We start from the raw sequence: 16,911 nt of genomic DNA, 5'->3' as shown, positions 1-16,911 counted from the left end.
TGCATGTGCTTACCTGAAAAACACTACCGTTTCCCACAAATAGATCCCAAGCGCGTTTAGTCGGCACATTTTTGCCAGTCTCATTTTGTTTGGAGGGGGGTGTGAAGGTGTTGCTGAAAGGGGGGGAGGAAAAGGGGGAGGAGGGTCACACTCTTGAAAAGGATGAACCCCTCTCTAGAAAAAAAGATCCTTTAGAGGTGGAAAAGGAAGAGGAAAAGAGGGGAGGGGGGTTGTGGGTTTGGTTTTGACCTCCAAGGTGAGCTTGAAAAATGTCCCGCTATTCTGTGGAGGGGGCGGGGGGGGAGTGTGCGTGTGTGTGCGGGTTTCAGATCCAGTAATCGATTTTCATCACTCCACTCTCCGTAAATTCATGTTCGCTGTCCCGTCTCCATCGGTGCTGAATGACACTAGATCCCAAACCGAGGACGGAGCGCGCTGGCGGGGACGGAGCGGGCAGGGCGCGCGTCCGGGGAGGGAGCGCGTCCGGGGGGTTTTGGTGTTTTTTGGGGATGGGGAAAAAAATAAATGGGGGGAAGAAGAAGGGAAAAGAGGGGAGAGGGGGGTGTCACAGGAGATGAACCGCTCACAGGCTGCTGTTCCCCGACATAGCCATAAAATGACACCCAGTGGTTCTTAAGTCCGGCGTTAAGGCTCCGCGGCGGGTGAAGTGTTGCATATTCCTGTTAGAATCACAGCTCTGTTTGCTTTTCTCTTTCTCCACAAGACTGAAAAATAACTGTTATATTCCCAAAATAGTCTCGTAGAGTGTTTTGTGCTAGATCTGCGGGCTCTTCTCTCACATGCGTCCCCGGGTTCAGCCGGAGACGCCGGAGCGCTGATGGAGCTCTGGATCCGTGCGCGTCGGCTGTTTTTGCGGGACCCTTTCTTTCTCTCCTCCTCCTTCTTCTTCTTCACCTCCTCCTCTTGCTGCTGCTGCTTCTCCCTCTCCTCCTCGCACTTATCTCCCGGGGGCGAGCAGTTGTAGTAGTAGTGCCAGCTACTCCCATGGTCCGCTGGTGCGCAAGTTGCACCGGCCGCCGCTGCTGCTGCTCCGGCTCCGGCGCGCCGGCTCTCCGGTGAGGATGACTGGGGGAAAATAAATGACTGGGAAAAAAAGAGGAGGATGAAATCAGCTCCCCCTTGGAGAGGTTGGCAGAGTTATAGTTGTGCACCTTGTTCCATGGCAGTGGCGTGCACATGCACACGCACACACACACTCACAGTGACGGGACGAGCAGGAGCGCGGCCCTGGTGCGCTCTCCGGAGCTGGGGCTTTTTCTTGCTGCAGTCATTTACCAAACTCCAGAAGAGGCACCTAGTGGCGGGCAGACACGCCCACACGGGGCAGGCATTGGCCAGCGTGGTGGCCAGGCTCGCAGCTCATTGGCCGGGAGAGCTGTCACTCATCCCAGGCTCCGCCTCTACAGAGAGATTCCCCCCCGAGGAGAAATCAGTGAAGTTCCAGTTGAGTTAAGGCTGACCTTACAGCCCCGTGGTAGCCCGCTCTTAAAGAGACACACAGAGCTCAGTGGCTACGTTTCACTGAGATGGGACTGAAGGAGAAATGACTCTGTGTGCAGAAAAAACACGTGTATGAAGCGTTAGTTTCAGCCAGACTGTGTTCTCATCCAGAGCATCAATGGAATAAAGGACCACAATCAGTCCCAGACTGCGTTTCCAGCATCAATAACCCTTTTAAAACCCGAATATTAGCAATAACCCGGTTACACGTTAATATTGGGTCATGTAAACACCAATAACCCCTCTGAATAACCCGAATCTGCTCATATTCGGGTTTTTAAAAACCCCAATATGAGCCCTGGGTTACTCCGTTTAACCCTTGTACCGTCTTTGGGTCAAAATGACCTAATTTTCCTGTTCCTTCTTTCCTCCTGCTCTCTCCTTCCTTCCTTCTTTTTCCCCTTCCTTCCTTCTTTCCTCCCTTCTTTCCCTCCTTCTTTTCTCCCTTCCTTCCTTCCTTCCTTCCTTCCTTCCTTCCTTCCTTCCTTCCTTCCTTCCTTCCTTCCTTCCTTCCTTCCTTCCTTCCTTCCTTCCTTCCTTCCTTCCTTCCTTCCTTCTCTCCTCCTGCTCTCTCCTTCCTTCCTTCTTTCCTTCCTTCTTTTCTCACTTCCTTCCTTCCTTCCTTCTTTTCTCCCTTCCTTATTTCCTTCCTTCCTTCCTCTTCCCTTCCTTCCTCCTTCTTTCCTCCCTTATTCCCTTCCTTCCTTCTTTTCTTCCCTCCTTCCTTCCTTCCTTCCTTTCTTCTTTTCTCCCTTCCTTATTTCCTTCTTTCCTCTCTTCTTCCCTTCCTTCCTCCTTCTTTCCTCCTTTCCTCCTTTCCTTCCTTCCTTCCTTCCTTCCTTCCTTCCTTCCTTCCTTCCTTCCTTCCTTCCTTCCTTCCTTCCTTCCTTCCTTCCTTCCTTCCTTCCTTCCTTCCTTCCTTCCTTCCTTCCTTCCTTCCTTCCTTCCTTCCTTCCTTCTTCGACCCAAAGACAGTACAAGGGTTAAAACCTGAATATGACCCCTGGGTTCCTCCTTTTAAACCTGAATATTGGGTCATGTAAACGCCAAACAGAATATCCCCATCAAACGGAACAGGAATCTGTTTTCTGCACATGCTCTGTTCACAAGGAATCCTGGGCTGCGTCTGAAATCACACACTTCCACTCTAATGAGCAGCAAAATGAGTGTGCAAGATTTTTTAGTGCGTCCGAAACATTAGAACGTACTCAATAGTATTTCTATACATACTCATTCTGGAGAGATTTTTTTGAGTGTGGATTGATGGACACTAGCTAAGCAGAAACTTCCCACAATGCAATGCAGCAGCGTTTGGTTTCTAATATTAATATTATAATATTCGTATATAATAATATTATATAATGTCATCTTGTTTCAGCCAGAATAAACAGGAAATAGCGGAGCAGAGCTGCTACTGCTGCTACCATTTCATGTAATTTAAAACTGGATGCTATAGCCAATTTGGCTGGTTTTAAGATTGATTGTACTGAACTTTTATTCATTTGTTTTATTCTATTCTATTATTGCACTGTATCTGTCTTTGTTGTGATATGTCATGCATGCTGTATTTGTGTTTATGTCTATTGTGCATTTTTTTTATTTTATTTTATAAAAAAGTCTGTTAACATCTGGCGAAGGGATTGCCGATAAAAATGAGCCTTTGGGCTAACTCAAGGAAACGTTGATCAATGTACACGGTCCCTTTTTAAAAATAAAGAATTATTACTCGGGCAGTCCCAGTGTTTTCTGCCTTTGACAAAGCAATTGAAAACACACACGAAAACACACACACACACACACACACACACACACACACACACACACACACACACACACACACACACACGATAAACAGAAGCAGAGGAAATACTGACCAAGACATGGGGGACGAGGAAATACTATGATGAATCCCTTAGAATAAAACGGTTTTCTGCATAAAATAAGATTTAATCTTCACGTCACAATAGTCACAATCAAGTCAAGTCACAAACACACGAGCACAATTCAACTTCTAACACAAACAATTATAATTTCTTGTGCATTTATTGCAGACATGGGTGAAACATTCCCAGTGTGCACGGTGAGCCGGCTGTTGAAGTTAATGTATCTGTGGATCACACATTTGTACATGGACAGCATTCAGGAGGAAAAGAAGCCAATCCTCTCTCTTCAGAACGGACACATTTGTTGAATTCTGGTACGAGCAGCTCATCTCTGCAGAGATAGAGCGGAATCCCATGGATTTTCTTTTTTGAAGGCATTCTGTGATGGATTTACTTTGATACCAGGGCTGTTGTGCTGCTGCGTTATCCACCTGCCCAGAGTGGCAGACGACTCACAACTCACAATATCCTGGAAAAGATTCCTTCTTTTGTTAAAATGAGTAAAGCAGGCCCTTGGGGAGTGAAAGCAGCCCAAGTCATGATGCTTCTTCTACTATACTTCACAGTTGGTATGTGTTTTGATGTCTTTTGTACCAAACATAGAGCTGCACAAGACATCGACATTTGAATGTGACGACATCATCAATATGCACCATATAAATATTGGCAAAATGATTTTAAAAAAAAATCAAATAAATGACATGACTATTTTCTAAATGACATGCATTTACCCTCTAATTGTCAATAATATATTTGGGCAATAGGATTTTTCCATTCATTTCTTTTATTTTAAATAAAACCATGTTGCTGGAACAGAAAATGATACGTTAACATCTGTATCATCTGTATCTGTTTAGTTTCTGTATAAGCCAGAGACCATTTCAGCTGCAGTACAGAAAGATATCAGCACTGGTGAAGTGTATATAATATATATATATATATATATATATATATATATATATATATATATATATATATATATATATATATATATATATATATATATATATATATATATATATATATATATATATGTTATGGTTTATATATCACAAGTCCAGCTTTTTTTGCAATCTTCAGCAGGTTTTATTTGGGAGGGACTTAAACCAGCTGTGGTGGAGTGAAAATGTGAAGTTTCCCCCTGGATCTCTCCCTGGGGAGGTTTTACTGGTTTTGCTGACGTCTCCAAACAGGAAGGGAAGTAAAGACAGACTAAGGCCCAGTCCCAATCCCCCCTAGTCCTACTTTTCAGTCCTAACCCTAAATTTTGCTCGTTCCCGTGAGGGTAGTGGTGTCCCCATTCCTCTTTGCATGTAGGGCTAGTGGACATAACGAGGGCTAGTGGACATAACGAGGGCTAGTGGACATAACGAGGGCTACTGGACATAACGAGGGCTAGTGGACATAACGAGGGCTAGTGGGGATAACGAGGGCTAGTGGACATAACGAGGGCTAGTGGCCTTAACGGGGGGTAGGGGTTATCAATCCAGCCCTTAAAAGCTAGGGATTTCAGATACTGACTCGCTGACCGAGGGCCAGAGAAAACTTCCCAGAATGCTTTACGTTGTCATTTGCAGACTGAATCAAACAAAAAAACATGGCCGACATTTCGAATTTTTAGTGAATAAAATACATATTTTGAGTTAGTTTCTGCATAAAAATGCGTTTTGATTACATTTCTAGCGAGAAATATATATTTTACTTTCATAATATTCACACTGAATGTACATAATCACTCGCTTGCCCGTTGTTGCAAAGTCTTTTCAGATCTAGTCAGAATAAAGGCTGATTTATGGTTCTGCGTTACACCAACGCAGAGCTTACTGCGTAGGGTGCACGTAGGATTTAACGCAGAACCATAAATCAGCTCCTGAGTCGGCGGCTCTTCTGATCCTGAAAACATCGGAGCAAATTTCTTAACATTAGGATAAAGTGAGCCCAGGTTGGGGATCTTAACGGTTACTTTTACGCCTGAAAAAATATTAAAACTTAATAAAGTGTCATATTTTGTCTGGGGCTAGTGTACTAACCTGATATCTCTATTTTCCAGCTATTTAACGGTTATAGTGTATTGTCATTTCCACTCTGCATCAGTTTCAAGTGTTATGTCCTGTCATATCTTGTCATGTCTCATTTTTATGTTTTATGCAACTGTGTGGATGTGAACAGGTCACACTTGAAAATGAGTCTTCGGACTCAAGTGTTTTATCTGTATAAATAAAGGATAAATAAAATAAATAAATATTAACAGCGCTACAGCAGAAATTAAAACAGCTTTTATCTCTGGTCTTCCTGATATGGTGTGACGTTTGTACAAACGTAACTACGCAGTCGCTTACGTACCCGAACGTAAACCACGCAGTGACGGAGCAATTGGTGTCCCAATGGCCCTACGCCTGTGGCTTCATTTTTAGGGCTAGTGGTAGTGAGTAGTGGGGGATTGGGACAGGCCCTTAGGACAGTCTGGAGAGATGCCATCGCTCCGCGAGCCGGGGAACACGTCTATATCCCCCTGGAAGAGCTGCAGGAGGCCGGGGAGTCTCTGCAGACGCTGCTGCCTCCATAACCAAGAGACATGGACATTAAGGAATAGGTGAAATATTGGTTTAAGATATCACATGACGATCAAATTATTCAAATCACAATCAGAGGTGGGGTATGAACATATAAATGCAATGCATGCTGGGGTTCACTGGTCCGTTTAACATAACTCTGTGAAGGTGTGAGGAGATACTCGTTCATGCAACAACAACAACAACAACATATTAAAAGTGCAAAACAAGAAGCAGGAGCCACTTTAACCAACAACAACAACACACCATCAACAGTATGTGGTCAGTTACTATCCGTCTTGTTTCTATTTGCCCCCTTAGTATTCCTTCTTCATTTAATGTCCAGCTCACAAGAAATATCTTCTTTTTCTGGCCAACGAGGCTCCGTTTACGACGTTGTTACCACCCAACGGAAATCACCAACTCATTTGGTCTTTACAAGTGGAAATAACGTACTTGCTCATCTGGATATGGGGCGAGGGGAACGAGACACATGTTAATGCCAGGTGAAGAAATAGATGAACACACCCTAACCCTAACCCTTCCCCTCATCCCCTACAATCTTTTATACAAGTTGTGTTGGACTTTTGTATAAATGAACAAAATGCGTTTGTCAGCTCAAAGCATCCTGTAAGATCTGACCAAAGGGTCAAATGATGCTTTCATCTCAAGGGGTAGGAGTATATTTAGTTCATCAACACTCCATTTGGAGGTTTACTACAACGGAGTATTAGGGCCAAACTAAGACAAACAAAAAATTGAAATTACGAGAATAAAGTCATAATATAATGAAAATAAATTCGTAAAATTACGAGAATAAAGTCGTAATATTATGAGAATAAAGTCGTAACATTACGAGAATAATGTCGTAAAATTACGAGAATAAAGTCGTAATAGAATAAAGTCGTAATATTAAGAGAATAAAGTCGTAATTTATGAGAATAAAGTCGTAATATTATGAAAGTATAATTTATGAGAACTCTAACAGGAAGAGTTTCTTCTCCCTGTGTTAAAATGAGGAATATTGAGCATCTTGTGAAGTTATATTTATATATTTATAATATATTCAATATTACGACTTTATTCTCGTAATTTTACAACTTTATTCTTGTGATTTTACGACTTTATTCTCATATTATTATGACTTTATTTTCGTAATTTCCATTTTTTTTTGTCTTAGTTTGGCCCTAATACTCTGTCGTAGTTTACCACCACTATTGAGTTAAAAGTTAGAAATGCATCAAAAACAAACAATGTGGGGTAACAGCTCCACAGGTTGAGCAGGGCCCCCATGTCCAGAGGCCTTAAGGCCCTGACACACCGAGCCGACTGTCGGCCGTCGTTGAGCGTCGGTGCGTCTGTCGTTAGTTTCCCCGGTGTGTCCCGCACGTCGCCACAGGTCGGCCGCCCGTCGGCAGCTTTTCAGCCGATTCGACATGTTGAATCGGCGTCGGCCGTCGGTCAAACAGCTCACTCTGTGATTGGCTGTTCAGGTAGCGAATCAGTGCACGAGAAGAGAAACGGAAGTGACGAAAGCAAACGAAAAATAAGAAGAAACTGCACTCTTATTTTTCGCCTCCGCCTCCTCTTTTCTTCTTCCACAAGCTGAAGACCGAGGGCCAATGCTTTATTCTTACGCATTGTGGTAGCGAGAGTGGTGTGGAATAGGAATGGGTGATATTTTACCGTTCACGATAAACCGTCAAAAAAATTCCTCACAATAAGAATTTGTGAATCTCGTGGTAAAAATGATAAATTCCTGTTGATGAAGTTTTTGTGTAAAACTGATTTATGGTTCTGTGTTAAATCCACGCACAACGTACGTGAAGGAAGGAAGGAAGGAAGGAAGGAAGGAAGGAAGGAAGGAAGGAAGGAAGGAAGGAAGGAAGGAAGGAAGGAAGGAAGGAAGTAAAGAAGGAAGGAACAAACAGAGGAAAGAAAGAAAGAAAGAAAGAAAGAAAGAAGAAGAAAGAAAGAAAGAAAGAAAGAAAGAAAGAAAGAAAGAAAGAAAGAAAGAAAGAAAGAAAGAAAGAAAGAAAGAAAGAAAGATAGATTAATAGATACAAAGGTGGAGTTGAATTGGTATTTTTTTTTTATCGTCATTTTTATCGTTATCGGGATAAATGCCAGAAATGATCGTGATACATTTTTTAGTCCATACCGCCCAGCCCTAGTGTGGAAATGTGGTGTGAATATGAAGCCTATTTGTTTTGTTTGCGGCTTCCGGTTTTCCCTTGTTTTTGAGTGAATACAGACTACCGCTGGGTGTCGTCTTTGCGGTGTGTCCAACTGCTTGTTTTTGAGCCCGACCCAGCCCGACACAGGCGACGCGAGGCGACACAGCAGTCGGCCGACAGCGGGCGAGGTCGGGTTGGTGTGTCCTCGGCTTTAGTCCTCGTTGCAGCTGACCCAGGTTTGAACCTACGGTCCTTTTGTTGCGTATCATCAAACCCCTGTGCTCTCCTTAGATTTCCGTCACTTCTGATTGGAATATAAAGCCCACTTGTGCCATAAATTACTTTTCAAATAACAGTAACTAACTAACCATCTTTGGTAATCCTCATACGAGGAGTCCCAGGGACTTTCACAACCAACATCAGTGATTCATTGACATTTTCTCTTTCTCATTTACACTGTTTAACATTTGTGTTTTGTTGCTTCCAAAGACTTCCTTTCTTCACGTTGTGGCATACAGAAGCTTCACCATCAATGCATCTCATGAAATCTCCCCTCAAGGATTAATAACATATTATTGCACTGAATCAAAATAAATGTTAATAATTAAATCTTATTACACATGTTTTTTTTTTTTTGTTAATCTTTGATTTGAAACATAGCTGGTGCTCACCAGCGTCCTGGTGTGTGAGAGGTAGCCCAGTTTTTTAATCTTGGATAATGTTCAATGCCACTATAAAATCCTAATAATGTCTTCTGTGATGTCATTGACTGGACTCTGCTTCGGCACACACACACACACACACACACACACACACACACACACACACACACACACACACACACACACACACACACACACACACACACACACACACACACACACACACACACACACACACACACACACAAACTTACACACTCTCCTCCTTCCTCCTCTTCCTCCTCCTCCTCTTCCTCAGGACCGTTTTGTCCGAAGTGTCCGCTGGAACGTGACTCTGATTCTAATGCCTGCAGGCGCTGAGGGAATCTCAAGGCTGAGAGATACTGACACTGAAGCATAGACACACACACACATGCACACACACACACGTGCACACACACACACACACACACACACACACACACACACACACACACACACACACACACACACACACACGTACACACACACACACACACACACACACGCACACATGCACGCACACACACACACACACGCACACACACACGCACGCACACGCACACACACACACACACACACGTGCACGCTTACTCACTCAGAAAGAGAGGCAGTGCTGCTGAATATGGATATGATGTCTTCATTAGTGTAAAGGGGAAAGCTGCTGCTCGTTCTACCTCAGATTCTCAGAATAAATAATGAAAATGGAAAGGGTTTTACATAATTACTCTTACAAACAGGGAAGATTCTTACAGATGTTACCTAGCACCTCAAACTGTGTTTGAATTTGAATTCTGTTGAAAATAAGGAACGCAAACATCAAACCTAAGCTGTAATACGAGGACGGAAATAATACGCTGAAATTGCAGTGACTTATTGCGCAATAAGATTGGAGGCAACTTTTCCGACGTTAAAGGAGCTTGAGGCTCCTTTTAAGAAATGAGACTCTCTAGCGCCACCCTTCACCACGACGGCCGTCGGGGGTACTGCAGCCAACAGTGAAGCCGGCACGGGAGAACGGGGAGAACGTGCATGCAGCGTCATGTGACGTCACATCCGCAGCCCAGCGCGGGAAAAGCGGCCCCAGCCTTGCAGCACATTTTGCAGCACACAGCCTGTTCAAGGCAACGGAGAGATACACTAGAGGGATCGCTCTTTTTGGTTTGGAACGCTTCATCTGACATTATTACTAGAAAAATTAAAACGTATACAATATTTTTTCATAAATCCAGCCTCAAGCTCCTTTAAAGGTGGAAATATTATGCCTTTTTTGTGATTTCTGACTGATCTACAGTGTTATGATGATCAGTTGACCTGAGGCTTGAGCAACAAGGTTATAGAAATGTACGTTGTAGTAAATTGTCTACACAAAATACTCAGTTTTCAGGAGAAGTTTCCCTTTGGACAGTTTTTTTTCTAACACTGGCTCTCTATGAGGTCACAGAGGGCAGGATTTCCTTATTTGGTCATATTGTCGTAGCGTGTTCACAAGAGCAAGAGGTAATTTAAAAATGTAAATTCAGGACTGCACAGCAGGGACCAACCGTTATTTTCATCCCTGAGGATCTGCTAGTACTTCCTAAGCATTTAATTAGGTTTTTACTTCTTTTCCCCATGAGATGCTTCAGAAGAAATGTGGGTTTGGTTGTGAGGGAAAGTTGGCTGACCATGACTCAGTGGAGGCAGTTTATCATTGTTTGCCAGCAATGGTGAAAATGTAAATGTTTGTTTTGACATCTCATGGAGGGCTGTTTCATGAACAAGGTCCAAGGATGCTGCTGCTGAAACTCAGTGCTGTTAAACGCAAGAACTTCAGCAGAAAGTTTTGTACGGTGGCCGAGACCCGCCATTGCTGAAAATGAAAGAAACGCTGCAAATAAAAACAAACGCCGCTGCAAATAAAAGAAACGCTGCAAATATAAAGAAATACCGCTGCAAATAAAAATAAAAACGCAAATAAAAAAGCCACAACGGAAGTGAATTACCGGGGACTATTTTTGCTGATGCACCGGCTTTTTTTTACGTGAAAGGAGAAGAAGAAGACGAAGAGGACATAAGTGAAAAGGAAGAAATAAGAAGAGCGAGGAATAAGAAGAACAACGAACGAGAAAATAAGTGAAAAGGTTAGTGTTCAACGTCGCCACGTGTAATTTTTAATGTGCAGCATCGGCAAAAATAGTCCCGGGTAATTCACTTCCGTTGTGGCTTTTTTATTTTATTTGCAGCGGGGTTTCTTTATATTTTGAGCATTTCTTTAATTTGCAGCGGCGTTTGTTTCTGTTTGCAGCGTTACTTTTATTTTCAGCAATGGCGGGTCTCGGCCACCGTACTGTTTCATGAACAAGGTCCAAGGATGCTGCTGCTGAAACTCAGTGTTGAACGCAAGAACTTCAGCAGAAAGTTTTGAGCCCAAAATGCAGTGACCAATTTCAGTCAGTTTCACACCAGGACACCCTTGTTTTTCAGCTGTGGAGTCAAAAGTAGTTTGACGTCAGCGTCACTAGCTTCATCAGTTCTTGCCGCAGACGTTTGCATTTTATGACACTTCCCACTTCTATAGGCTACAAGTTAATATATCAGCATGCAAAGAAGGTGGTGAGTGACAAAAAACACAATATAATCTGTAATGTTAAGCAGTACCCGGTAATGAGCTTTGTATTTAAAGGGGACCTATTATGAAAAACAGTTTTTTTCTTGCTTTAACATATATAAAGTGGTCTCTCCTCAGCCTGCCAACTCAGAGAAGGAGGAAACAACCAGATTCTGCAGTGTCTGTACAGCCGCCCGGATGATCGTCCAGTGTGATGTGGATCTACGAGCCAATAAGATTCTGATCCTTTTCGTTACGTAACGAAAATGCGATTTCCATAGTTTGGCCTCCGATACGTGAAACCACTAACAACTAACTCCGTCGGCCGGAGCTTCCTCCATTTCTCCGTAGCGTGTATCGCGTCATTCAGGCAGCCAATCAGCACAGAGCCTCATTATCATAGCCCCGCCCACTCAGAATCCTGCATAGATAATGAGGTTAGAGAATGGGAAGATAAAGACATGGATCAGAGGCTGAATTTCTAATTTATTTAGCAAAAACAATGAAAAGCTTGTTTTTAAGACATTCAAGGCCTGTTTAAAATAGGTATTAGATCCATAATAGTTCTCCTTTAATCAACAGACCTCCCACTGTTTTAGTTTTTTAGTCTACTTTTATATTCTGGCTTGAACATGTAGAGAGATTTGTCATGTTGAGGTCATTTACAGCAAATGTCTTGATAATGTGTTATGTGTAAAATATGCATCTGATCAGCAGCGGTAGTCGCCCCGGTCATGAGCCTTTAGCTCCATCCATCAGCAAGCCTCCAGCAATTCAACCAATCAGAAAACCCTGGAGTTAAATCTGCTCACATCCAAAGTATTCTCTGTGATTTTCAGTCTGTCACTCTAAAGTATCCTCACTTTTTTATTGTTCCAGTCAATGAATGAAAGCAAAATGAAATAAAATTTGCCAAATGTTCCAATAACATTTGATCTTTAAAACATACAGAATTCTGAAATTTGCACTAACATCCATGTGTTTTTTCTGAAACAATTTTATGCATCCCCTTTATTATTGAATCTTAGTTGATGTTCATCTTAAAAGTTCAAATATTCTTCTTTAAATAATTTAAATGGAAAATGTTGATTTTGAAATGTGATATTTAATGGTTTGCATTCATGGTCGTGGCCTAATGTCTCAACAGCGCCCCCTAGAAAACTTTGTGCCTCAAGCCCCACAATACGGTTTAACGTACATGCACGAAAATCGGTACACACCTGTATCATGTTGCAACTTAGAGAAAAGTCTCTTGGCGTCATGGCCGAAACCAAACAGGAAGTCGGCCATTTTGAACATTCTGAATTAATCACCTCATTTTGGCGCAATTTATGCCATTCCTTCGGCAGTAAATACGGCCTGAACCGTAAGGCGCACCCAGGTGAGTTATACATCAAAATGTGCGTGTCCATCCTGCAATGATGCACATTACTTTTCTCTTTCAATAGCGTTACCGTGGCGACGCTAGACGGCAAAAAGCGTGCCCTCCCTTCATCGGATTGGTCCATACAGATACAATTTCGTGCCTCAAGCCCCACAATACGGTTTGACGTACATGATCTTTAAAAAAAATTTGCACTAACATCCATGTGTTTTTTCTGAAACAATTTTATGCATCCCCTTTATAATTAAATCTTAGTTTATGTTCATCTTAAAAGTTCAAATATTCTCCTTTAAATAATTTCAATGGAAAATCTTGATTTCAATATTATTATATGAGATGTTTTATGGAAAATGCCCAGGCATTATAAGATTAGAATCTTGATAATTCAGTGAAAAGTGGAATACAAAGGAAGCATTATGAATATTTAAACCGTCAAACAGCCATTACAGGCCTTTTATGGAAATGCAGGAGCAAAGAGCTGGTGGTTATTTACAGTCACAGCAGGTTGTAATTGGCTTCCGTCTCTGTTTGGACTAAGTTGAACAAACGTTCAGACCGAGCTGACGATGCTGGGAGAGAAACCAGTGCTGGGAAAGCTGCAGGTTCAAATCCTTCATGGTGCTGGGAGAGAAACCAGTGCTGGGAAAGCTGCAGGTTCAAATCCTTCATGGTGCTGGGAGAGACACCAAGAAATGAGCAAGAAAGAAAGAAAGAAAGAAAGAAAGAAAGAAAGAAAGAAAGAAAGAAAGAAAGAAAGAAAGAAAGAAAGAAAGAAAGAAAGAAAGAAAGAAAGAAAGAAAGAAAGAAAGAAAGAAAGAAAGAAAGAAAGAAGGAAAGAAAGAAAGAAAGAAAGAAAGAAAGAAAGAAAGAAAGAAAGAAAGAAAGAAAGAAAGAAAGAAAGAAAGAAAGAAAGAAGGATAAATTCCCGTTGATACGTGTTTGTGTAACAAACATGGAGGATCTGAGTCATTCCAGTTTTGCAGTACAGGTGAAACTCATTTAATTGGTTTTTATTAATTCAATGTAATTGGTGTAGTTTAGTATTTAGTATCTTTTAGAGCAGTGATTTGGCTCCAAAGACTGAATGTGGTGATAGATTTATAGTTAAAAAGGTGGAGTTGAATTGGTATTTTTTTTATCGTCATTTTTATCGTTATCGGAATAAATGCCAGAAATTATCATGATACATTTTTTAGTCCAAACCGCCCATCCCTACTTTGCCCCTAAATGTTTTGTGGCTAACATGTCTGAGCTATAATTCACGAGCACGATGTGGAAGTTCTAAATACTGTATAACAAAGCTCATTTCTTGATTTGCTGAGCATATTTATGAGAGATTATGTTTTCTGGGCAGAGATGGAGCCAGGTGTTTGTGTCTGTACCTGCATTGACAGCCGGACTATTACTGTCTCTGCTCTGGTAAAATATGCATTAGTGCTCTGACGAAGGCAGTGGAGGAAGAAAGGGCGATAAGATACTGTACGTGGGTGTAAATTGTCCTGGTGTCAAACAAAAATTGCTTTGCAAATCTTCTACTAAGGGGGTCGTATATTCACCTCTACAAATCCATATCTCAGGAGAAGGGAATAAAACCACTAAAAGCCAGAAAAGCCTGGATTTCTGGTGAATCTAGCGACGGATGATGATACAACAAACACCTGTAACAGAGAATCAGAGAACATTGTAAACTTTACTGATGTTCAGGGAATCAAAACTAAATCTGTAATGCTAACTTAAAGGGGACCTATTATGGATCTAATCCCTATTTTAAACAGGCCTTGAATGTCTTAAAAACAAGCTTTTGATTGTTTTTGCTAAATAAATGAGAAATTCAGCCTCTGATCCATGTCTTTATCTTCCCATTCTCTAACCTCATTATCTATGCAGGATTCTGAGTGGGCGGGGCTATGATAATGAGGCTCTGTGCTGATTGGCTGCCTGAATGACGCGATACACCGATACGGCTGGCGAAGTTAGTTGTTAGTGGTTTCACGTATCAGAGGCCAAACTATGGAAATTGCATTTAGGTTCCTTATCTTTGGGGAGCAGAATCTTATTGTCTCGTAGATTCACATCACACTGGACGATCATCCGGGCGGCTGTACAGACACTGCAGAATCTGGTTGTTTCCTCCTTCTCTGAGTTGGCAGGCTGAGGGGAGACCACTTTATATATGTTAAAGACAGAGAAAACCTGGTTTTCATAATAGGTCCCTTTAAGAGGAAGCTAATTAATAAAGCCGAAAATAAAAGATTTGAAAGAGCAGGAGCTTCTGCAATGTTATTTTTGCATATTGGTCCTCTAAAGTCCAGGAGCAGCCTCTCCCTCGGGTCGGCCTCCACCCCCCTGCCCCTGCGGTCATGATTCGGTTAAAAAAGAAACATCTTCCAGCTGGTTCTGTGCTACACGACTGACAGTAATGTGTCTGATTCGTTGAGTAGGATAACTTTTAATATGTTGTAATCCACAGCGGGGTGAGTTTTTGAACATTTGAATGATGTTTTTTACGATAACCTGTTGCCTAGCAACACGTGTCCAAATTATTATTTTTTTTTTTTTTCAAATTGAAAATTCAATATCTCAAAATCTGTAATTATTGGCATAATGAGGCCGTACGATCTTTTAGTCTGAATGGAACCGAGTCTTGGAACGCTTGAATGATGCCTCTACGATAAAGTATGGCCGAGCAAAAACGTACAGAATTTTCACAATTTTTTCCACTAGCTAGTGCTAGCGTTGCCATGGTAACACCTTTGACTGAGAAAAGTAATGATGGAGACGCACGGACCTACGACGGAGTATTAGGGCCAAACAAAAAAACAAAAAAAGGAAATTACGAGAATAAAGTCATAATGTAATGAGAATAAAGTCGTAAAATTACGAGAATAAAGTCATAATATTACGAGAATAAAGTCGTAATATATTATAAATATATAAATATAACTTCACAAGATGCTCAATATTCCTCATTTTAACACAGGGAGAAGAAGCTCTTCCTGTTAGAGTTCTCATGAATTATATTCTCATAATATTACGACTTTATTCTCGTAAGTTTACGACTTTATTCTCATAATATTACGACTTTATTCTCGCAACATTATGACTTTAGTCCTGTAATTTTACGACTTTATTCTCATTATATTATGACTTTATTCTTGTAATTTCCAATTTTTTTTGTCTTAGTTTGGCCCTAATACTCCGTCGCACGGACCTGCCATTGATTGGCATGCCCGTAATTATTGGAAACTGACAGACTGCATCAAAACCTTTCTTCAACACAATCCCCCGAGTCCCTGAGCAAGCACCGGGCGACTGTGGGAAGAAAAAAAACAACAATTTAACCATTTAGCAGGAAGAAACGTCTGGCAGAACCAGACTCAGGAAGGGTGGCCTTCTGCCTCGCTCGGCTGGGGGTTAGGAGGAAAGGAAAGAGGAGAGGAAAGAGGAGAGGACAGCAGCAACCACAGATCACAAACCTGCTGGAAAGAGGGAACACAATAGTGTTGGAGTAGAAAAGAGCAGGTTTGCTCACCTTTAATTGAAATTGACCTTTTTATTCATCTATTTTTCAATGTGGCTCTCCTTTTTTGTTGTTGTTGTGCAGGAACTAAATGGAGAAAAACAGCCTGTTTTTATTTTATTGTCTCCCTCACTTCAGGTTACAGGAGAGCAGCCGACTGTACGGCAGCATCAAGTTCAGCAGGAAGCCATCCTTTCATTACATCAGTCAAAATCTCCATTGAGATTAATATCAACGGGTCACGGCGCCGCTTTATTCCTGAGGAGAAAAATGCAGTTGTCAGCTGACATAATTGCGCTCTCATGGTGCATGAGGGCCCGCTGAGTTATTGAGAGGTCTAGCAGGTAAATCATGATGGACGAGCAGCAGGAGGACCTGACATTGCACTTCACACACAGGCAGCGGGAAAGGCGTTGGGGACAAAAGTGGGATGGAGGAACGGTGTAACATTAAAGAGATGGAATCCCTGCAAATACAGATTTTAACCACTGTGGGCAGTGTTTTATTTTCTGTTTTAGGGAGTCTGACATGCAAGACTGGATTATCTACGCCTCGGAGGTGTGCATCACCGTGACTGACCGGATCTCTGAATATTTTCTGACTT

The 16,911-nt window shown here is 41.9% G+C and overlaps 1 protein-coding gene across 1 annotated transcript in view; it reads right to left on the bottom strand.

Annotated features, from left to right (window-relative positions):
- glra1 (glycine receptor, alpha 1) overlaps positions 1–1,248 on the bottom strand; it is a 265,784-nt gene extending 264,536 nt beyond the window's left edge. The window contains exon 1 of the mRNA XM_061724733.1: positions 14–1,248. Within this exon, the coding sequence (XP_061580717.1) occupies positions 14–84 (71 nt within the window). The 5' untranslated portion in view covers positions 85–1,248. The remainder of the gene's footprint in view (positions 1–13) is intronic.
- Positions 1,249–16,911: the final 15,663 nt, after the last annotated feature.

The sequence above is a fragment of the Cololabis saira genome, chromosome 7 (genome assembly GCF_033807715.1).
Source record: "Cololabis saira isolate AMF1-May2022 chromosome 7, fColSai1.1, whole genome shotgun sequence".
Taxonomy (NCBI): Eukaryota; Metazoa; Chordata; class Actinopteri; order Beloniformes; family Belonidae; genus Cololabis; species Cololabis saira.
The sequence above is the reverse complement of the archived record's forward strand: the minus strand, read 5'-3'. Positions and strand labels throughout refer to the sequence as shown.